The sequence below is a fragment of the Budorcas taxicolor genome, chromosome 10 (assembly GCF_023091745.1).
Source record: "Budorcas taxicolor isolate Tak-1 chromosome 10, Takin1.1, whole genome shotgun sequence".
Lineage (NCBI taxonomy): Eukaryota > Metazoa > Chordata > Mammalia > Artiodactyla > Bovidae > Budorcas > Budorcas taxicolor.
In genome coordinates this window covers 18,009,154-18,033,230 of record NC_068919.1, presented here as the reverse complement: position 1 = coordinate 18,033,230, position 24,077 = coordinate 18,009,154, and the positions used below count along the sequence as shown (strand labels likewise).

General features: G+C 37.9%; 1 protein-coding gene across 1 annotated transcript in view; it reads right to left on the bottom strand.

The window, feature by feature from the left end:
* LRRC49 (leucine rich repeat containing 49) overlaps window positions 1-24,077 on the bottom strand; it is a 154,117-nt gene that overhangs the window by 54,964 nt on the left and 75,076 nt on the right. Inside the window, exon 10 of the mRNA XM_052646930.1 lies at window positions 7,081-7,228. Coding sequence (XP_052502890.1) covers window positions 7,081-7,228 — 148 coding nt within the window. The remainder of the gene's footprint in view (window positions 1-7,080; window positions 7,229-24,077) is intronic.

Genomic DNA, 24,077 nt, shown 5'->3' with positions numbered 1-24,077 from the left:
CAAATCCACTTAACTATGTTGTCATACAATTTACTCAATGTGCTATCATAAAAGACTTCACTGAGTGCTTCGCTTATATACCAAAACACTGTCTCTCTATAGTGTTCATCTGAGAAGGTCTATTTACAACATCTAAAACAGTAACCTAATTTTGTCTGGCACAAATTATTTTTAGTGAACTAATACTGCCTCCTTGTGATCAATTCCTTAAGTACTCACAAATCATCTAAATAATCCAATTTAGATTTCTTTCATAATCTACATTCAAGTTTATTGTCATAATTTGCCACAATATTTTCTCTATCCAAGATAAAAAGAGAGATTAGTTTATCTTACCTTTTAGCTACTCTACTATTCTACACTGCTTTCCAGATATAACTTTCAAAGGCCTAGCAACGTATTCACTGCATTTATTCACTGCTCTAGATCAAAGATTGGCAAATTCTAGCCCACAGATCAAATGCAGCATGCCATCTGTTTTTGTAAATAAAGTTTTATTGGAACACAGCCATGCTCACTTTTATGTATTGTTCATGCCTGCTTTTACTTTACAATGAGAGAGTTGAATAGATTTCGACACAGACTGTATATCCCCCAAAGCCTGAAATATTTACTATGAGGCCCTTTAGGCTATGTGCTCAGTTGTGTCAGACCCTTTGTAGCCCCATGGACTGTAGCCCTCCAAGGCTCCTCTGTCCATGAAATTTTTCTGGGCAAGAATACTAGAGCGCGTTGCCGTTTCCTACTTCAGAGGATCTTCCTGACCTAGGGATTAAAACTGCATCTCTTAGTCTCCTGCATCGGCAGGCAGATTCTTTACCATTAGTGCCACCTGGGAATCCCCATAAGGACATTTAGCCCTGAATAGGTCCAGATTCAAACTTTTTATTCACCTATCCAGTGCTTTATTTTCACTTTATTAATATCTACTTCTCTTTACTGACTAAAAGTCATTCTTCCCAACATAGATAAGAAAAGCAAAATAGGAATAGAGGCCAGCAACTCATGTTATCTTGAGATCCCATATTATCTCTTGCCATTCTTCTAGATCAGACCCCCCCAGAAGCTCTTCTCCTGACTAACCCTGCTTCTCATTTTATCACTCATCCTATCTTTCCCAATTTGTCCTCTGGGCTGCTACTCAGACAACCTTTTCAATAGGCAAATCCAATTTAAGTATCTTAAACTCTTCAAGAGTTTCCTACTATATTCAACACAAAAATCTAAACTCTTTCTTATGGCATAAAACACCCTCTTCATGACTCAGCTCTTACTGGTCATGCATCTCTTCTCATCCTGCTGCTCTTCTCGCCTATGAACACTCAGTGCTCAGCCACGTTGAACCGCTCTGAGTTGCTATATCCTCACACCCCTCTGCATTTTGCGTGCCTTCTCTCTCTCCAGAATACTTTCTTACTGATATATTCTTCTCTGTCTCTGGCCCTCTTCAAGTCTCAAGTCAAGCATTTTCTCCTTTGGAATTTTTTCTATTTCTCCAGTATACATAGGACAGCTTTGTTCTTTGATATCATGGTGCTGTGTGTGTGTGTGTGCGTATAAACATACACATATCTATTTATCAATCAATTTTATCTAACTAGTTTATCACTTTGCATTATAATCTGGCTGCATGCCTGCCTCTGTACTTGACTGTAAGTAACTTGAGGCTGTTAATTGCAATTCTGATCTTGTCATCTCTAGAGTCTAATACACACCCTAGTGCAGAAACTCTAAGGTGCCTACGACTTGTCTTAGGAATTTTTCATGGTACCACTCACTAGGTCAGAAAAAATATGTTATAGCTCTGTTTATTAAGTAGTTAGTAAACAACAAGATTCATGTTCTAGCAACTTAGTGAAAGTCGCTCAGTTATATCCGACTCTTTGCAACTCCAATGGAGTACACAGTCCATGGGATTTTCCAGGCCAGAATACTGGAGTGGGTAGCCGTTCCCTTCCTCCAGGGGATCTTCCCAACTCAGGGATCGAACCTAGGTCTCCCTCATTGCAGGCAGATTCTTTTATCAGCTGAGCCACCAGGGGATCATTTCAAAAATAATAATTTAAATAAAAATATCATTATTGAATAACTATAATAACTTACTAATGAAATGTGTGTATCTGTAAGGCATTACACAACTTCTCAAATATGAGAATTAGATTGGATACTGTCACCCTCATTTCCTGCTCTATACTGATTTTAGTATTTGTTTTTATCACAACAGTCACTGAAAGCTCAGCTTTGCCAAGATATAATGCCATAGAGAGAAATATATTGTGACCTAACGTTGAGATGGTAAACTACCTTAAGCTAGTAGTTTTCTCAGGGTCTCATAGATACCAAATCTCATTGCCTTTTGCTTTAAAATTAAAAATACTCCACCACACCCCTGTGAGTTCACTGCAGTATCTTTGGCACACAGTGGGGAACCATAACCACAGTACACACAAGTTCATGAGGTGTCTATGTGATCCACTCCAGCTAGAAAACAGTAGCTACAGAACTGGTATCAGTACAATTTTCCAGCCAGATGGTAAATATTTTAGGGTCATAGGCTACATAGTTTCTTTAACAACTACTCAATTTTGCCAGTGTAGCATTAAAGCAGATATAAATACATAAGTGAGTGGACATGATTGTGTTCTAATATAACTTTATTTACAAAAACAGGTGGCCCACTCATGGGCTAGTGTTTGTCAATACTAGCCCAGGATGAAAAATCTATAGAAAGTCTTTTACAAGGTGTATTCTTTACAAATTAAAGTTACTAAAAAGGAATAAACAAAAGGTGAGACAAAATACCATGAGTCTATACTGATATGAATAAGTTAATAAATTGAAACTTTTATGAGGCACAGAGTTACAAAAGTGTGATAGTATGATTTATTATAAGAAATACATGTTTGATCTTCATCCCAGTTTCTGGTTCACAGCTCCTCAAACCCTAGGAATTTCCTAAGTGTGTAGAGTGATAAAAGTGTCTATTGTTTCATTAATGAGATGACTTTTGGACCTCATCTAATGATGGAGGCTGGTTGCCAGGAGAACCAACCAGGCAATTAAGAAGGTTGGAACTTTCCATGGCACCCCCAGAGAAAAGGAGCCGAAGGTTGAATCAATTGCCAATAGCCAATGATATAATCAATCATGACTATTTAATGAGGCCTCCATAAAAAATCCAAAGGGACAGGTTCAGAGAACTTCGGGGGTGGTAAAACCTGGACATCTGGGGAGAGTGGTATGCTCAGAAGCTCTTTGTCCCTTCCCACCAAGCCCTGTGTATCCCTTTCATCTGGCTGTTTCTGAGTTATATCATTTTACAATAAACTGGTGACCTAGTAAGTACTAGGTTGGTCAAAAATTTCGCCCCAGTTTTCCCATAAGCTGTTATGGAAAAACCCAAATAAACTTTTTGGCCAACCTAACAGTTTCTTCCAGCAGGTCAGAAGTACAGGTAATAACCTGGGCTTGTTACTGGCGTCTGGCAGAGTGGGGAGGGTACACGTGCAGTTTTCCAGACTGAGCCCTCAACCTGTGGAATCTGATGCTATCTCCAGGTGGATGGTGTCCAAACTGAATTCTTGAACACTGAGCTGGTGCTCTGAGAATTTCTTACTGGAGCTGTGAGAAACCCTGCCCTCCACATTGGAAATTGAACCTCAGAACACCAAAAGGAAAGGGAATGGGAATAATTTCACATGCAGAAGGCTCGCAGACACCATCTTAAAGTAAACAACCTCAATAAAGATATACATATACATTGCAGAACACGAACACTCAATAGGACACAATAAGAGAAATGCAAAATCACTGGTGTGATATTCAGGCCAAAAAGCTATAACTATTAATTGATCATTAGGAAACATCAACTAAAACCTGAATTAAGGGTCAGTCTATAAAATAACTGACCTGTAATCTTCATAAATGCCAGTCATGAAGTCAAGGAAAGACTAGGACACTGTTCAGGAAATACGGTGGCAACAGACACCTGCAAACAAAATGCGCCTCTATGCAGTGTGTAATTCCAAACTGGGTCATTCTGCCCCACAGAACAGTATTAATATGATTGGTAAGATGTGAATGTGCTGTGAGGATTAGACACTAGCAATCATTCAATGTTTATTTCTTGACAGTGTTGGTTATGCTGTGTTTACATGAGATAATGTCTTTGCTTACAAGATATACCATGAAGTATTCAGAGCAGTTGTGGAATTGAGTTAGCAGCTTATTCTCAAATCGTTCAATAAAACAAAGTTCTTTGTACTGTACTTACAACTGTTCTGTAACTTTGAGATTATTTCCATTAAAAATTTTTGAATTTCTAAAATTAACAGTGGAGGAACAGATGCGCAAGGATTGCTGCTCTATATTTAGCAGAAGAGCTGGCCCTCTCCCATCCCAGGGGATTTTCCTCATCTCCTTACCCAGCAAGCACATTTTAGGGAATGTACAAGGACAATGATTATAGATAGTATTGCTTGTTCTCCCTTATTTCAGACATGAAAGTGAAAAGTGTTAAGTGCTCAGTTGTGTTAGATTGTTTGCGACCCCATGGACTGTAGCCCACTGGGCTCTTTTGTCCATGGAATTCTCCAGGCAAGAATACTGGAGTGGATAGCTATTCCCTTTTCCAAGGGATCTTTCTGACCCAGGGATCAAACCCAGGTCTCCTGCATCACAGGCAGATTCTTTACTGTCTGAGCCACCAGGGAAGCCCATTAATCCCTGGGTCCAGAAGAGCCCCTGGAGAAGGGAATGGCTACCCGTTCTAGTATTCTTGCCTGGAAAATTCCATGGACAGAGAAGCCTGGCAGGTTACAGTCCATGGGGTCACCAAGAGTTGGACGTGAACAACGAATACAACTTTCCTTTTATTTAAGGCATGGAAAGGGTAAATTTTACTCAACCCAAAAGTCTTTACTGAATATTACTATAGTCTCACCATTGTATGAGATAGAGAAGGAAAGAAAATAAGCGTGTATAGAACAACTCCATGTATCAGGCAAGGAAGATGAAGAATGGCTTCTGCCCTTAAGGACCATATACATTAGCTGAGTAGACAAGACTGACATAAATTTACTATGAGAAACACACCATATAATTACTAATTTATATAAATGGGTCAGCTTCATTTCTCACCCTGTTCACTGCAACCCCAACAGGAAAAGAGTACTAAAGATCCTTAACTAAGAAAGACAAGAAGATAAGAGTAAAAGTATGAGACAGAGCGGCCAGTATAGATCCAAACAAACTGAGAAGACAAAGAACCTTTGCTACACGCTGGAGCAGAGACAGAGTTGGAACCCTAGGAGATTCCTAGTGTTTACGAATTCATCAACACTTTGCCTGTTAGCCACCGTGATGTCCATAATATTCACTTCAGTTCAGTTCAGTCGCTCAGTTGTGTCCGACTCTTTGCGACCCCATGAATCGCAGCACGCCAGGCCTCCCTGTCCATCACCAACTCCCGGAGTTTACCCAAACTCATGTCCATCGAGTTGGTGATGCCATCCAGCCATCTCATCCTCTGTCGTCCCCTTCTCCTCCTGCCCTCAATCCCTCCTAGCATCAGGGTCTTTTCCAATAAGTCAACTCTTCTCATGAGGTGGCCAAAGTACTGGAGTTTCAGCTTCAACATCAGTCCTTCCAATGCACACCCAGGACTGATCTCCTTTAGGATGAATTGGCTGGATCTCCTTGCAGTCCAAGGGACTCTCAAGAGTCTTTTCCGACACCACAGTTCAAAAGCATCAATTCTTTGGCGCTCAGCCTTCTTCACAGTCCAATTCTGACATCCATACATGACCACTGGAAAAAACATAGCCTTGACTAGACGGACCTTAGTCGGCAAAGTAATGTCTCTTCTGCTTTCCAATATGCTATCTAGGTTGGTCATAACTTTCCTTCCAAGGAGTAAGCATCTTTTAATTTCATGGCTGCAATCACCATCTGCAGTGATTTTAGAGCCCAAAAAATAAAGGTAGAAATGTGAATGGCACACACTGTGAAACCAGTGGACAGGCAATGAGTCAACTGGCAACTGAATAAACCTAAGTGATCACTCAGAATCCACATCAGGGAATTTGCTGGCTTTCCAGTGGTTAAGACTCTGTGCTTTCACTGCTGAAGGTACAATTTCAATCCCTGGCTGGAGAGCTAAGAAACCAGCAGACACAGGATATGGACCAAAAAAAAAAAAAATCCACATGAAATTAGCACAGTCTAAAAGTAAGAAAACAGTGGAGGTTTAGGATATTTTTCTAGGTCAGAGATTATCAAACTGAGATCATTAACAGATATTTTCTCTTCCAATAAATTTGGGATGCAACAAAACGCATTCAGGCAAGTTTCTTTATTACAGAACTTCTTAGAGGCTAAAGCATGCTTGTGTGCATTGTACACCTAAAAGGAGGAGCACTCTAAGCAGCATTTCACTTAGCTCAGGAGCCGTATCAAAACTCCTACTGTGAACAATGTCTACCATGGAGATAGAATGAATAGAAAAGGAGATACTTCGAGAAATATAGCATCAAAAGGAATAATAATAATAGCTGCATGTTATGTTTCCTGGAAGATTCACGCTGTTCTAAGGTTCAGTACTCACTTTTATCTTGACAACAACCATATGACATACTTATGATCCCCATTTTACTTTGAGGAAAATTAGATAGAAAGGTTAAGTAAACTGTCAAAGGTCATACGACTAGAAAATGGTTAAGCCAGGATTCAGACTCAAGCAGTCTGGCTCCAGCACCTATCTTAGCCATTATACTATGTAAGTTACCAATGAAATCCTTACACATCTATTCCAAAGTAAACTGTTAGTTGGACATTAAGCAAGAATGAAAAACAAGCATGATGATTAATTTAAACAGAAAGCTAGGAACTTAATTCAATGAAATTGGGAATATGGGTAGGAGGTAAAAAAGAAAGTTTGTCATTATAATTATGAAGTATATAGTCATGAGAATCCATAGATTGTTAAAAATCAGCATTTTAAGCAGAGATTATGCACTCTAATTCCCTAGCCCACGCTAAGTAAACCAATGCGGCGAGCACTTGGGAAGAGCTCCCACTCACTGTGACTCTCTTCATGTCTAGCTGGCGCAGCTGCGTCATATTCTGAAGGACTGTGTGCTTGTACCATGACTCTTGAGCTATGGGATTGCCATCAAAGGTGATGTCGGAGAGAGAAGTGGAGTCCGCGAGGCAGCAAACACTCTCAAAACTGAGGAGAGACAGACACCAGCTGATTACTGCAAGCCCTTCAAATAACACTTTGTTTTCTTTAACATACATTATTTTTTAGAACACCTACAGAAAACTGAGAAGACAGTTCAGAGTTCCCACATGCTCCACACCAAGTTTCCTCTATTATTAACATCATGAATTAGTAAATTTTTTACAATTAATGAACAAATATTGATATATTCTTACTAACTCAATATTTTACCCAGAGTTCTTTAGTTTTCATCTAATGCCCCTTTTCAATTCCAGGACCCCATCCAAGATATCACATGACATTTAGTTGTCAGGTCTCCTTAGGCTCCTCTTGGCTGTGACATTTTTGATAACCTTGACACTTTTGAGGAGCACCGATCTGTTATTCTGTAGGCTGATCCTGTATTGGAATTTATCTGATTTTTTTCATGATTAGGATTACAGTACATACTATTAATGAATATGACACCATTGTTGAAAGTCGACCTTGATCACCTGACTGAAGCAGTGTTTGTTAGGCTCCTCCGGTGTATAGTTACTCTTCTCTCCCCTTCTTTCCACACTGAACTCTGGGGGGAAGTCGTTATGTGCAGCCCATACTGAGGGAGTGGAAGTTCAGTTTCCTCTCACTGAGGGCATAGTATCTACATAAATTAATTGGGATTGTTCTTCCAAGGAAGGTTGTCTTTTTCTTATTTATTTATTTGTATTGGGTTTCTATCCATGGACATTTCATTTCATTCTTTGGGTTATAATCCAGTACATCTTTATTTATTTTTTATTGTTCTATTTGTTCCAGTTTGGGCTGTTGGAAGCTCTCTCGGTTGGCTCCTATGTCCCTTTGACATACCCCTATTAACATGGATTTTTTGGTTTTTCTAAGCACTTCCTTACTTTCCAGCATTATAAGATTCTCTATTGTATACTTCCTACTCTAGTCTTGGCATCCGCCATTTCTTCAGAAGCCATGGTTTCCTTTATTGGGAAATGGCATTAGAAACAAAGACCTGGTGGCAAGTGTACTATTTACTATGAGGTGTCATTTCTTTTAGGCCCTCTGATGACCGAGCAAGGAAATATATGCATGTATACCAACCTGTGTATATATGTATATTTTTTCTCTAACCATCTGTGTCTATATTAAGCTAAACATGAGTTCAAACTGATGTTTCCAACTCTATCACCAAAAGGATCATTGTCACCTCTCCCCTTACTTATCTGTAAATTCCTACTCCAAACAGGAGAAATCTGGCTGTCACCATCTCTCATCCATTTAATTATTAATTCCAGAATATACGTATAGTGCTATGAGAATTTTCAATTTGTTGTACCCCCTTGGGAAATCACTTTATTAACGAAAGCATAATGATAATGTGTAATTCCTTTTGCATCTAGTCTTACAGACTCATTTCCAAAGTTACTTAGGTTAGCACCTTCCCCTGCCACTCTTCCTTGCTCACACCTTCAAGAAGGTTGTTCCATACAATTGAAATGTGGTTACATTCTCCTGTTATAGTCTATATTCATTTCTTCCTGGGATTCTCCAATCTCCTAAATTATTTTTTAATATGCATACAGTAAGGTTCACTCTTTATGCTGTAAAATTCTGTGAGTTTCGACAAGCACGTAATGTCATATATCCACCAAGAAACTATCATGGACCTAAAAAATTCCCCATTTAACCATCCTCCTTTCTCCCTGAATCTCTAGCAACCACTGATCTTTTTACTGTCTATATAGTTTTGCTTTCCAGAATTTCATATAGTTGGAACTATATAGTTTACAGCCTTTTCAGACAGACTTCTTTCACTTAGCAGTATGCAATTAAGGTTCATCCGTATCTTTTTGTGGCTTCATAGCTTCCTTTAAAAAAAATCACTCAGTAATCATATTCCATTTTCTGGCTGTATCACAATTTGCTTGTCCATTCATCTATTGAAGATATCTTGGTTATTTCCAGTTCTCAGCGATTATGAATAAAGCAGTTATAAATATTCATCTTCAGGTTTTTGCGTGAACATAAATATTCATCTCAACTGGGTAAATATTCAACAGTGCAGTTGCTGGATTGTACAGTAAAACTATGTTTAGCTTTGTAAGAAACTGCCAAATTGTTTTCCAAAGTAGCTGTACCATCTTGAATTCCTATTGGCTCTATAGTCTTATCAGCATTTCATAAGTGTCAGTTTTTTCTTAATTTTAGCCATTCCAATAGGTGTTCAGTGGTCTCACAGTTTTAACATGCAACTCCCAAAGGACAAAGATGCTGGCATTTTTTCATATGCATATTTGCTATCTGTATATCTTCTTTGCATTTTCAGTTCTCAGGTAGATTTGTAATCGTTTCCTTATTGCTGAGTTTTAAGAGTTCTTTTTCTTATATCATGAATATGTCTTTTATCAGAATATGTTTTGAAATATTTCTCCCAGTCTGACTTCTTTTCATTTTCTTAACAGTGTCTTTCACATGGCATAACTTTTTAATTTTAATATGTCCAACTTATCAATTTCCTTTTTCATGGATCATAATTTTGGTGTTGTATCTAAAAACCTACCAAACCCAGGGGTGCCTAGATTTTCTCTTGAGTTTTCTTCTAGAAGTTCAATAGTTTTGTGTCTTATATTTAGGTATAATCCACTTTGAGTTAATTTTGCAATAGGTATAAGGTCTACATCTAGATTCATTTTTAGATGAATACTCAGTTGTCACACTGCCATTTATTGAAAGGACTATTCTTTCTCCATTGAATTGCCTATGCTCCTTTGTCAAAGATCACTTGACTATATTTGTGTGGGTATATTTTTGGACCTTCTATTCTTCTTTCACCAATACTGTGCTGTCTGGATTATACTGTATCTTTATAGTAAGTCTTGAAATAGGACAGTATCAGTCCTCCAACTCTGTTCTTTTTCAGCATCATGTTGCTGTTCTAGGTCTTAGCTTTTCCATATAATCTTTAGAATCCATTTGTCAATATCTGCTTGCTGATATTGTAATCAAGACTTTCGTTTTTTTATTAAGTTATAGGTGACATACAATATTGTATTAACTTCAGGTATGCACATGATTCAATATTTGTATATATTGCAAAATGGTCACCATAATTAACTAGTGTTAACATCTATCACCATACATAGTTACAGAATATTTTTTTCTTGTGATGAGAACTTTTAAGATCTATTCTCTTGGCAATCTTCAAATATGTAATACAATATCATTAACTATAGCTGACATGCTGTACATTACATCCCCATGACTTATTTATTTTATAACTGGAAGTTCGTACCTTTTGACGCCCCCTTCACCCATTTCACCAACACCTCACCCCTTGCCTCTGGCAACCACCAATCTGTTTTTTATATATGAGCTTAATGTTTTATTTTTTAGATTCCACATATAAGTGAGATCATATTTGTCTTTCTGACTTATTTCACAATGCCCACAAGGTCCATCCACGCAGTTGCAAATGGCAAAATCTCATCCTTTCTGATGACTGAATAATACTCTATTGTGCACGTGTGTGTATGGTATTCTCTTTATCCATTTAACCATAAATGGACACTTAGGTTGTTTCCATATCTTGGCTACTGTAAATAATACTGTAGTGAACACTGGGGTGCTTATATATTTTCAAGTTAATATTTTCATTTTCTTCAGACAAATATCCAGAAGATTTGCTGGATCACATGGTAGTTTTATTTTGAATTTTTTAAGGACTCATTTTTTAAAAGAAGCAAATAATCACTTTTCTAAATAATACCTCAAAGCAGATTGATAAATTTCAATTATATTAGAGTCACTCTCTTTAATGACTAAATAACTAATATAAGTGAAAGTCACTCATTCACGTCTGACTCTGTGACTGCATGGAGTGCAGCCTGCCAGGCTTCTCTGTACGTGGAATTCTCCAGGCAAGAATACTGGAGTGGGTTGCCATTTCCTTCTCCAGGGGATCTTCCCAACCCAGGGATCGAATCCAGGTCTTCTGCATTGCAGGCAGATTCTTTACCATCTGAGCCAACACAGAAGCTAATGAGTGTTGTTAAACACTAAGCTTGATTGGAGGCAAAAGGAGAAGGGGGCAGGAGAGGACAAGATGGTTACACAGCACGACTGGGTCAATGGACATGAATTTAAGCAAACTCCAGAAGACAGCGGAGGACAGAAGAGCCTGCTGTGTTATAGTCCACGGAGCAGCAAAGCGCTGGACATGACTGACTGGTGGAATGACAACAACACTCAAAACTGAATGACAAAACACAAAACAAAACAATGTCTTCAGTGAAATCTCATACTGTAAGGCATGTTGGTGAAAACAGGAAAAAACAGCAGGCTCAGTAAATGCCATCATGAAGCACGTCAGAGATCTAGAAGACCTGTGGATGCCCGTCTGGCTTATGTCTGTAATTCAAGCACAACCAAAAAGAGGCACCAGGGATGGGAAAATCACTGCAATCCTTAGCAGGTACTTTCCTGGCAATCCTTCCCAGATCAGCAGCTAGTATTGACACCCAGAACGAAGTCTTTATGCTTTGAATAATTTTATTAAAGTAAAAATAGATTCATATCTGATCCACAAGATTCCTCACAAAATTTCATTTCCATCTGTAAGGCATTTGACCAATAAACATGCCAGACATTCCTAGAAACACACTGACAAAGGGCACATGATTTTAAAGACATTCTCTAATCAAATAAAACAAGACTCCTTAAGTACAAACACAGGCTAATGAGGAGCTATATTCTACCTAGCCAAAGAAAGTCTGAATCAGATTGTTAAAAAACAAAAACACTTGGAAAAATAACAGTAAGTACAGTGGAGTAGTAATGGCTTTAAGAACAGTCTCTCCTTTTTTAAGAACACTCAGCTGCTTGTCTCTTCAAAGTACCAAGAGTGGAAAAGTTTTGGTCCAAAGGCTGACATTTAACTCATAGTTTGACTTTAATCTTTTTCCAGGTTACTCATACATTTGTTCTTCCCCTAGCAGTCTCCTCCCAACGCCACATCTGCTTCCTATCTGCTAAAAAATCTATAGAGGAACAAGCTGTCCCCACTGACCAAAACTCACATCTCAAAAGGAAAATAAACTATTTCAGCCCATTTTATGCTTGCTTAATAAAACAGAGAAAAAACAAAATTTCCATATATGCATGTATACAATATAGTAAAAATTCCTCAATGCCAGTCAAATTTCTCTAATTAGAAAGTTCTCTCCTAAAAGTAAGATAGGTTTTACTCTTTCATACCAATGAAATACCATGTACTCTGTGATAACCTTAACGAAAAGCTCACTTGTTTTATACTGATCATTGAGAATTTTACTGAATAGTTTCTATGTGTCTAGCAGGCTAAAATGAAATGGAACAAATCAAATAGAATAAATCAAGTGTACTCACAAGGATTTAAATATACACAGTTAATAAACATAAATATCAATAAGCTAGATCAATAAGATATCAATAAGATAGATCAACAGGATAATACCTAAGTGCTAAAGAATGAAGGACAGTTAAAGAAAGGAGCACACAATGACAGCGTATTTCTGATAAAATGATGAACTAAGTTTGTGGACTGAGGCTGTTGCTAAAAACAACTAAAAAATACAAATATGTTTTAAACAACTAAAAATAAAATGTATTCTTAAAATCTTTTCAAACGCATCTATGACCTGCTAAAAAAATACATAAGAATTACACAGACCAAAAAAAAAAGAAAAAAGTAAAGGTAGGAAGCCAGAGAGGCAAGCAGAATGTTGAAACTGACCTTTTTGTTATGAGGGAACACAGTGAATCTGAGCTCCAGCTTCCATGATCTTTAAAGCTGGAGGACAGAAGACAAATCCCAGGGGCTACAAGTTGGAGAGTATACCTGGAGACTTGTCCATAACCTTGAGACCCCAGGGGCTTCCCTGGTGGTGCAGACGGTAAAGAATCTGCCTGTAATGCAGGAGACCTAGGTTCGATCCCTGGGTCAGAAAAATCCCCTGGAGAAGGGAATGGCACCAACTCCGGTATTCTTGCCTCGAGAATTCCATGGACAGAGGAGACTGGTGGGCTACAGTTCATGGGGTAGCAAAGAATCCAGAAACAACTGACTGACTAAGTCACATATACACTGAGACCCCAATGCCTAGGGTCTCAAAATGTGTTACAAACTTTTCTCTCCACTCCCCCAGGACTATCGCTTATCTCAAAACCTGGGGCTAAGGTGAGGATGAAAATTCTTCCCTGGTTACTTGTAACCACAAACCACAATCTGCAACCTGAATCCACACTAAATGGGTGGTCTAAAATATTTCAAGAGGAGAAGTGATATTTTGAAAAAGTCAAAGGCTTGTTATGCCTATAGGCATCTGACAGAAACAAAACTTCTCCATGGAGAAACCTACCTTTAAACAAGACCTCAAAGAATTCCCAAAGACGGGTACCAAGATAAATAAACAGTTCACAGTTCAAAAGGAAATAAAGCACTCTAACCACCAGCAAAAACAATAGGTGACCCTATCAAACTTGTGACTTCTTCATATAAAATGATCATCAAACAGACTATAAAAATTATAATATATTTCAAGAAATAAAAACAAATTTGAAAATATGAGTAAACTCCAAGAAGATCTGAAAAGGCACAGATCTTCTAGAGGTAAAAAAATTTTTTAATTAAAATAAAAAAGTCAAAGGCAGGGGATGCAGATAAAGGGAGTCAAGCATTCGCCCTATTTTTCCTGCACAAATTGTTCTTCAGGGTAACCAGAAAGCCAGTAAAAGTTTTCTTTAAAGAAGAAACACAGATTTAAAAATGAAGAGTGACAGAATATCATTTTGTAATCCCTAAAGAAAGACTGGATCCAGACAACAATCATCAATGACTACTAAAATACTTCAGCAAAAAGATGATGGGGAACTTTATTAAAACTTGCTGAACCTAATAATATTGCTGAACCTAATAATCACTTTTAATATTACAGTAAGCAAAACTAACACATATTCTTTTCATATATTTTTTTTCTCCATTTACATTTTTTTTCACTTTCCTGTTTCTTTTGGTGCTCCATAATAAGTAAACATCTAGATCTGATACATGTTAATTAATGTTAGTCACTAGAATTTTTAATGCATGATGGTGATAAGGGTTCTTAGAAATGAATTGTTCTAAAGAATCTCAAGATATCTTCTAATAATAAGTCACTATGTTTTTCTCATGATGGAAAAAAGTTTTCACATAGCATGAAAAAGAACTCCAAATTTCCCTTGGGGGAAGCTATTAAAGTAGTTTAACCTATCCATCACTACATATAAAAGTTTTTAATAACTTGAGAAGATAAAGTGACAACAGATAGAAATAAATAGAAGGCCATGGATAAAGTCAAAAGGAAAGTGAAAAGGTAGAGAGTTAAAGAGTTGACAGATGTAAAACAGGAAAATGTTCAAGTGTCTCTTTGCATACCTTTTGTTACAACAGTGCCATTGACACAGTTCCATCAAGGGAATATCTATTATGTCTGGCTGCGCTCAGACAGACAGAGCACAGAGCTGAGGGTCTCATAATTGCAGATGACAATTCTATTAGTTTTCTCAAGGCTACAATGATCATTTTCTAGCAGTAAAATGAAAAAGGGAAAGATATATCCCTTGAATGCAGAGTTCCAGAGATAGCAAGGAGAAATAAGCACAGAAATAGAGGAAAGCAATAGAATGGGAAAGACAAGAGATCTCTTTAAGAAAACTGGAATTACCAAGTGAACATTTCATACAAAGATGGGCACAATAAAGGACAAAAATGGCAAGGACATAACAGAAGCAGAAGAGATTAAGAAAAGGGGGCAAGAATACACAGAAGGACTATACAAAAAAGCAGGTAATGACTCAGTTAACCATGATGATGTGGTCACTCACCTAGAGCCAGACATCCTGGAGTGTGAAGTCAAGTGAGCCTTAGGAAGCATCACTACTAACAAAGCTAGTGGAGATGATGGAACTATAGATGAGCTATTTCAAATGCCAAAAGATGATGCTTTTTAAGTGCTGCACTCCACATGCCAGCAAATTTGGAAAATTCAGCAATGGCCATAGGACTAGAAAAGGTCAGTTTTCAGTCCAATCCCAAAGAAAGAAAATGCCAAAAAATGTTCAAACTACCACACAATTGTGCTCACTTCACATGCTAGCAAGGTAATGTTCAAAATCCTTCATGCTAGGCTTCAGGAATTTCCAGGTGTTCAAGCTGGATTTAGAAAAGGCAGAGGCAACAGAGAGATAATTGCCAACATCTGTTGGATCATAGAAAAAACAAGGGAATTCCAGAAAAACATCTATTTCTGCTCCCATGATTATGCCAAAGCCTTTGTGCAGATCACAACAAACTGGAAAATTCTTCAAGAGACAGGAATACCAGACCACCTGACCTGCCTCCTGTGAAACCTGTATGCAGGTCAAGAAGCAACAGTTAGAACCAGGCATGGAACAATGGACTGCTTCAAGATTGGGAAAGGAGCACGTCAAGGCTGTATATTGTCACCGGGCTTATTTAACTTAGATGCAAAGTACACCATGAGAAATGCCAGGCTGGATGAATCCCAAACTGGAATCAAGACTGTGGGGAGAAATACCAACAACCTCAGATATGCAGATGGTATCACCCTTATGGCAGAAGGTAAAGAGGAACTAAAGAGCCTCTTGATGAAGATGAAAGAGGAGAGTGAAAAAGCTGGCTTAAAATTCAACCTACAAAAAACTAAGATCATGGCATCCGGTCCTATCACTTCATGGCAAATAGATGGGGAAAAAATGGAAACAGTGGCAGATTTTATTTTCTTGGGCTCTAAAATCCCTGTGGACAGTGACTGCAGTCATGAAATTAAAAGATGCTTGGCTCATTGGAAGAAAAGCCATGACCAAGCTAGACAGCATGTTAAAAAGCAGAGACACCAATTTGCAGACAAAGGGACATATAGTCAAAGCTATGGTTTTTCCAGTAGTCATGTACAGATTTGAGAGTTGGACCATAAAGAAGGCTGAGTGCCAAACAATTGATGCCTTCGAACTGTGGTGCTAGAGAAGACTCTTGAGAGTCCCTTGGACAATAAAGTGATCAAACCAGTAAGTCCTAAAAGGAAATCAACCCTGAATATTCAATAGGAAGGACTGATGCTGAAGCTGAAGCGCCAATACTTGGCCATCTGATTCGAAGGACTGACTCAATGGAAAAGACCCTGATGCTGGGAAAGCTTGAGGGCAAGAGGAGAAGGGTGTGGGAAGGGATGAGGTAGATATTTAGGTAACATCACTGACTCAATGGACATGAGTTTGAGCCAACTCTGGGAGATAGTAAAGGACAGGGAAGCCTGGTGTGCTGCAGTCCATGGGGTCGCAGAGTTGAACACAACTTAGCAACTAAACAACAACAAAAAAAGAAAAAACAAAAACACAGCTTCTGTCTCAGGTGATTTACAGTTACTCTGAGTACTGAGGGTAAATTTCAGGACCTGGTAATATTCTTGTAATGTTAATTTGTGACACTAAAATCAAATTTAAAATGACAAAGAAAGTTCTTAATGACATATTTCCTTTCACTGAATTGATATGTGAATGCAAATAAGCCTCCTTAAATTTACAAAAAAAAAAAAGGATTCTTTGCAATCTCAAAATAAGATAATTCTAAAAGACATGCTCATTTTAGTCACTTTCAACCTTTATACTGTTTACTAATTACACTAGCTATGAAACAGGTTAAATAATATTCCACATACAAAGAGATCTAAATTCAGTACTGAGTAAGTAAGCAGCTCTCTGAGAAAACAACAATACCTGATGTAGCATTTGCCAGTTTCCACGGTGTACATATTTCCAACATGGCCGATTTCAAGCTAAAAGGACAATGTTGCTGAGGTGATGAGATGCACATAAATTGTTCTAGTGAGCCAGTATAAGCTGCCTCCAGCACACCACTGCAGACCAAGTTCCTTTTACAGTTAGTGGAAGTGAGGCAGGAGACCTGAGGCAGGGTCTCCTCAAGGTAAAGCAGTTGGAGATTCATTCTCTATGGAGGGAAACTCCAAGAAGATAACAGCAAGGCAATTAAGGAAGAAGGCTGGGCCCTGCCTGGACCACATATCTCTCATTCCTGAAGTCAGAAGACCTCCCCAACCACATATGTGTAGAAAAGGCTCCTTGCAGGCCAAAGGGGAAGCAATGTCAAGGGACATTCCATCCAGATACCTTGCATTCTATCCAGATACCTTGGCTAAGAGATGCATGCATACACATGGAAGGATCTTGAGATATACCAAATATGGACTGTGAACCAGGTAAATCAAAATGATTGGCCAAAGGAAAACTGGAAGAAATAGCCCATATACGTGATTTAAACTGCCACACAGGCGCATCTCAGGGACTCTCCTTCTGAGTCTGCCTATCCACACATACTGTATTCTTTTTCCTCTTAATAAACACTTGTTTCACTGCTTTTTGTCTTTGTGGAAATTCTTTTCTGCAAAGCCAAAGGGCCAGGGCCTTGTCACTGACCACTGGTCTAGTGGCTAGGATCTGGCGCTTTCACTGCCATGACCCAGCCTCAGTCTCTGGTTGGGAACCCAAGTGCTGCTCCAAGCAGTTGCAGGCTGAAGCCACCCGAGATCATTCTGTCATGAAGTGATTTTGTTTTTTGGAGGAACTTCCTCCTAATGATGGGTTTACAATATTTTTGAACTTTTTATCAACATACAATACACAGAAAGACTATAAATCACAAGTATACAGCTTGATGATTCTGAACAAACTAATATACCATGTAACCAGTACCCAGATCAAAATATTACCCACACTCGGATGCCTTTGTATCCTTTTACAGTAAACCTCCCAAAGGTAACCACTCTCCTGATTCTAACACTATAGATACAGATTTCCTGTTTTAGATAAAATTGTACATATGCATTTGTTTGAATCTGGCTTCTCTTGCTACATATTTTGGTTGTTTTGTTTTTTGTTTTTTGTTTTTTTTTGAGATTCATCCACATTGTATGTAGCTGAAGCTTGATGACTCTCATTGCTGGGTAATATTCCATTATTTAAAAACAGCATTCAATTTACTTCCTCTGTTCTACTATTAGTGGACGTCTATCTTGTTTGCAGCCTGGGGTTATTATAAACAGTGCAACTAAGAATATTCAGGTGAACATGTTAAGCATTTCTATGGATTATAAACCTAGGAGTGGAACTGCTGAGTGCAAAGTATGCTATTAAGAAGTCAGCTTAATAGATGCTGCCAGAGTTTTACAGAATGATTTTACCTAGTCACACTCCTACTAGCAGGTATGAGAGCTTCGGTAGCTTCAATTCCTTGCCCATACTCCTTATAATATGTTAGATGTTGACAAATCATACAACCCTGTCTTCTTTTAAAATCTTAATTTTTCTGCATTTCAGAAGCTGCTAATACTGGCTGGGCATCAGAATCATTTGTGAAGCTTATTGAATACTTAGAACCCATCCAGATCTAAATCAGAATCTCTAGGAGTAGGGTCATAGATGAATAATTCCTAACAGTTCTGTAGGTGATTCTAAAACAAAGTCAACATTTGAGACCACTGACCTAAACTTCAATATCCCCTTAAAACTACAGATTTTAATGTGAACTTTACAACTCCTTGCTAATATTAGGAAAGGATTCACAATTCTAAGGAGAAAGATGATTTCTCCAGAGTCACATTGTGATATACTGACCCACTTTCACAAAGATAATATGTTAAAAAAAGATGCATATTATAACACTGCTTGTAATAACAAAAAAAGGGCAAACTATCTAAATGACCATCAATAAGAGGCTGATTAAATAAATTGAGAGTGATCCATATAATGAAATTAAATGCAGCCATTAAAAACAATGAGATGTACATGTAAGGCTGATATATATGTGATATAACTAACTGCCTTAGTTAAAATTCTGAGATAAGTTCCACGCCAGTTGATAAACACTGCTGTTCTCAAAACACCTAAATGCCCCTCCTCACTGTCCCACTCTCAGCCCTGAGGTGCCCCACAACACCTATTATTTTGGCAGTAAAAATATAACCCTTGACACAGCAGGGGCTTCATGATCCAATTTAGCATCTATTCTGACTATACCAGTGTCCATGCACGAAAAAAAAAATCTTTTTGAAACCTTATCTCACTCCATAATTATGCAACAAAAAATCTTAAGTGTATAATGAGATTAAATCAGCAGTCTTCTCCATAGCTGTTTCTTTTGCCTTCTTTTTTTCCTAATTATAAAATTTTTTCCTCACCCCCTAATACAGTGAGGAAATTTAATAATAATAAAGTGATGAAATTTAGAAAAGTATAAAATCAAAATCTGGCAAAAAAAAAGAAACCATGTGAAATATTTCCTCCTAAGGACATACAGGTAAACTGGAGTATGAAAAGAACAATGCCTCCACTGTTGGACACTTATGTTTTTGTCTTGAGCTGCTATTAAAAAAATTCTGTGATGAGTATCCTTGTAATATTCGTTTGAGAGGGTTTTCAACAAAGTACTACAAACTGGGTAGTTTAAACAACAGAAATTCATTTTCTCATAGTTCTAAAGGATAAACGTCCAAGATCAACGTGTCAGCAGGGTTCACTTTTCTGAGGCCTCTCTCTTTGGCTTGGAGATGGCCATCTTCTCCCCATTTCCACATGGGTTTTCTTGTTTGGTGTAGGTGTCCTCATCTATTCATATCAGGATTAGGATCCACCCATAAAACCTCATTCTACCTTAATTACTTTTTCAGATGCTGTGTCCCCTGATAAGGTCATATTCTCGGGTACTAGGAATTAGGACTTCAACATATGAATGTGCAGGGGTGAGGGGAGGACACGATCCATTCAGCCCACAACACTTGTACATAGATCTTATGTATATTATTTTTTTCAACTTTTTATTTTATGTAGTATAGCCAATTAACAATGTTGTGGTAGTTTCAGGTGGACAGCAAAGGAGACTCTGCCATACATATTCTTCTTTAAACTTTTTATTTGTACATATTCTTAGGTTTGATCCCTATATCCCTATCCATCACTTCTCTTTCTGAATCATGAACTGACAAAGTATCTGTCTCTTACTCAAATGGCAGTTACACTAAATTTCATTTCCTGCATGATCCAGACGGGATGGATCATGTAAGAGTTCAGTGTGAAACTGGTACTGGTGAATACACATAATCTCCCTTAAGATTTCATCAGAACATTAAACATTCATTGCAGTACTTTTGACCTTCCCAACCAATTTAAAATACGGTAGCATAAAGCAACACTGCTACTTGTCTCTTTATTTGAACAGAAGATTCCTGAAACCTCTCATTTCATTTTACAGTCAAGTCACAAGAATAATAATAATGTAGCCATTCAGGAACCATGGGGCTCTTCTCTAAACTGAACAGCATCATTTTATAGTACTATGTAAATCATATTCCTTCATTCATGAGGAATATGGCAATTTCTATATATTCAGGTTATCAAATAATAATTCCTAGTGCTGGTTATCTAGCCCACATGGGCATAGTTACATAGTTAGAAGGGTTTTCACTTCATGTTACAATCCTTTAATTATCTGCAGCCTTTGGGAAAAGGAAAATTTATTAACAGTAATGTGCAGTTACTACAATTTTGTTTCAATTGTTAATATGAAAAAGAAAGGCTTAAAGGGCATTGTGTATGATAGGCACTGGGACTATTGCTAAGGGCATAAAGATAAGTAAAACTGAACTGCTGCTCTTAAGGTAATTACATTCTGATAGGAGAGATAGTATATAGATATAACATCTACACACATACATGCATGTATACTATATATATATATATATATATATATATGAGGTAAATGCAGGGGTATAAACACAATGCTCCAGTCTGTCTTTCAAAAAGCAATACAAAAACTATAAGAACAACAGGCAAATTACATAAAACCAATGCCCATAACAAAAAGAGTATGCTCAAGTATCAAATTACCTATATAAGTAGTCAGTACAGAAGAACACTTTAGAAAAACTCATGCACAAGAGAGAAATGGGGAACTAGTAGAGGACTAATCTACAGTCATTTCCAGAAAGAGAAATTCCACATTAGGTGTGAAAATATTGGAAACGTTCCAATAGCTCTTCCAGCACTACACAGAATGGACTTCTAAAAGCACATGATTTGCAGTCGCAGTCTTCAAAAACACATTGCTCTTGAGATGGTAGAAAAGAAGGTAGAAGAGGGGTCTTTGGAAATTGGATGGTGAAGATGAAAATGGGCAAGGTGCAAAAGGGGAAAATGCAAGACAAAAGAGAACCCCCAAAATAAAGAATAGAATGAAGATATACAACCCTGTCTCCCCAAAATTCTCACACACACACACACACACACACACACACACACACCATACTTGGCTTGGCTACACTGACAGAAGAAGATACCCTTGACCTAAGAGTCTTGTAAATCACCCACACTCACAAAGGAACTTGGCAAAAATAGACTAAATATCTATAAAATATTTTAAGACTAGAAAATCAAACCCACTCAAGCTGATGAAAATTCCCTTCCCCTTCAAAAACAAACATGAAGAACAAGGAAACTGTAATACAACATTCCATACTAAATTAAATATCCTCAAATAAGCATATCAAAGTATAAAAAACCCACCTTGAATATCAAATTCAAAAACTAAAAGCGAAAATGGACAATAAACAGGAAGAAACAAAAACAGGGTTGACTGAACTTGGGAAAGAAATGAAAGGAAAAGATAAAATCACTGCAGAATCAAAGTCACCAAGGGAGACCAGATCCAAATAAATTTTTACTAAGGGACATCTAACAAAGCCAGAAAAAACAACCATGAGAATGAAGACGAGGCAAAGAAATGAAAAGGATCAGAAGTAAAGTGGTTGGAATAGAAAAGGCCAAAGATGAAAGCAATGTGCAACAGGAGAGTCTAAAGATAAGAACAACTGAACAGAACTAATACTTAAAACTATAACCCAAGGAAACTTCCTGGAAGTAAGAAAAGACCAAACTGTACATACTGAAATGGACCAACAGGAACTTGGGAAAACTGAATGAGGACAATCAATTTGATATGACAAAGGTCCATATAATCAAGCTATGGCTTTGGAGAAGACTCTTGAGAGTGCTGGTGAAACTCTAGGAGATTATGAAGGATAGTGAACCCTTGCATGCTACAGTCCATGGGGTCTCAAAGAGTCAGACACAACTTAGCGACTGAACAGCAACAATCCTAGTAAAACTGTTAGACTTAACCTCTAAGCATAAAGATGACAGCTGAAATCAGACTGGTACTATTTTGCCCTAAACATAGCTTACAATGCAAAGTAGCAAAAGTTTAAAAAGTTTTTTTAAAAAAAAAAACCTCATGGCAAAAATGAATAGCGCAAGAATTTTATTTTTTATGCCCCTCCCTTTTTCTTAAATAGGTCACACTTTTGCTACTTTGCATTGTAAGTTATGTTTAGGTGGGGCTTCTCTGGTACCTCAGGTGGTAAAGAATCCACCTGCAATGCAGGAGACCCCAGTTCGATTCCTGGGTTGGGAAGATCCCCTGGAGAAGGGATAGGCCACCCACTCCCGTACTTTTGGGCTTTCTTGGTGACTCAGACAGTAAAGAATCTGCCTGCAATGCAGGAAACCTGGGTTCCATTTCTGGGTTGGGAAGATCCCCTGGAGGAGGGCATGGCAACCCACTCCATGAAGAATCCCCATGGACAGAGGAGCCTGGTGGGCTGCAGTCCATGGGGTCGCAAAGAGTTGGACATAACTGAGTGACTAAGCACAGAGCACAGTCCTTCAAGCATCAAGGTTAAGATTTCAGAATGTTCTGTACCCATGAACCCTTCCTGAGGAATATACTGGATGAGCTTCATTCACTGAGAGACGACTGAGGAAACTCGACTAGGACTGATGATGCACGTTCAATAATTAATTAGAGATCTAAGACTCTCCATGACTCTCTAAAATAGAGGCATGAATCCAGCTGAAAGAACAACGTGCTATGTATGTTATATAACGGGCTTTATGTGCAATAAGGTAGAAATGATGCAGCTGAGAAAAACGAAAGGTGGGAGAAGAAAGACAGTAAAACAAGTTCATGATTACTGAAGTTTTAACGGGGTTAGATAAGTTGATACTTAAGTAGCATCCCAGATCACCAAGGAAAAGATAGGCTTTTTACATAAGTATCTCTGGCACAACTGAGTAGATGCTTGAAAAACTAAACTTCAAATCTCATGCTATTTATTCCCCCCTCCAAAAAAATAATAACCTTCAAGTGGATCAGGGAACTAAAAATACAAATACTAGAAATGCCACAGAAATACTAGGGAAAAAAACCCCTGTGAGTTCATCTAAACTACACATGTATCTGCTGATATGTGCAAAAAAAACCACATGAAGATAAACCAGAAATGTATAAGGTTATCTAAAAGAGTGGGTGAAAAGAGGATGGAAAGGAAGGGGGTTGAAAATGAGGTAGAAAGAATAGGAAAGTAACCTCTGAGTGATCCCTTTTTTCATAGTTGAGTTTGGGGACCATGTTACAGTTACACAACTGAAAAATCGGTATATCAGATTAGCAAGGCTGGGGGAGAACAACAGAAAGTGGATACAAACAAACAGATAAATCTTACTGCTTAAATGAATAACATAATCACACTGAAAGTGTAGAGGAGAATTAACCCAAACAACTTTAAACACAGTTTTCTGATTACATACTTTTAGGTTAAACACAAAAACACAGTACAAAAAAAAAAAAATTTTTTTTTTGAGGGAATTCCCTGGCAGTCCAGTGGTTAGGACTCAAAGCTTTCACTGCTGGGGGCCTGGG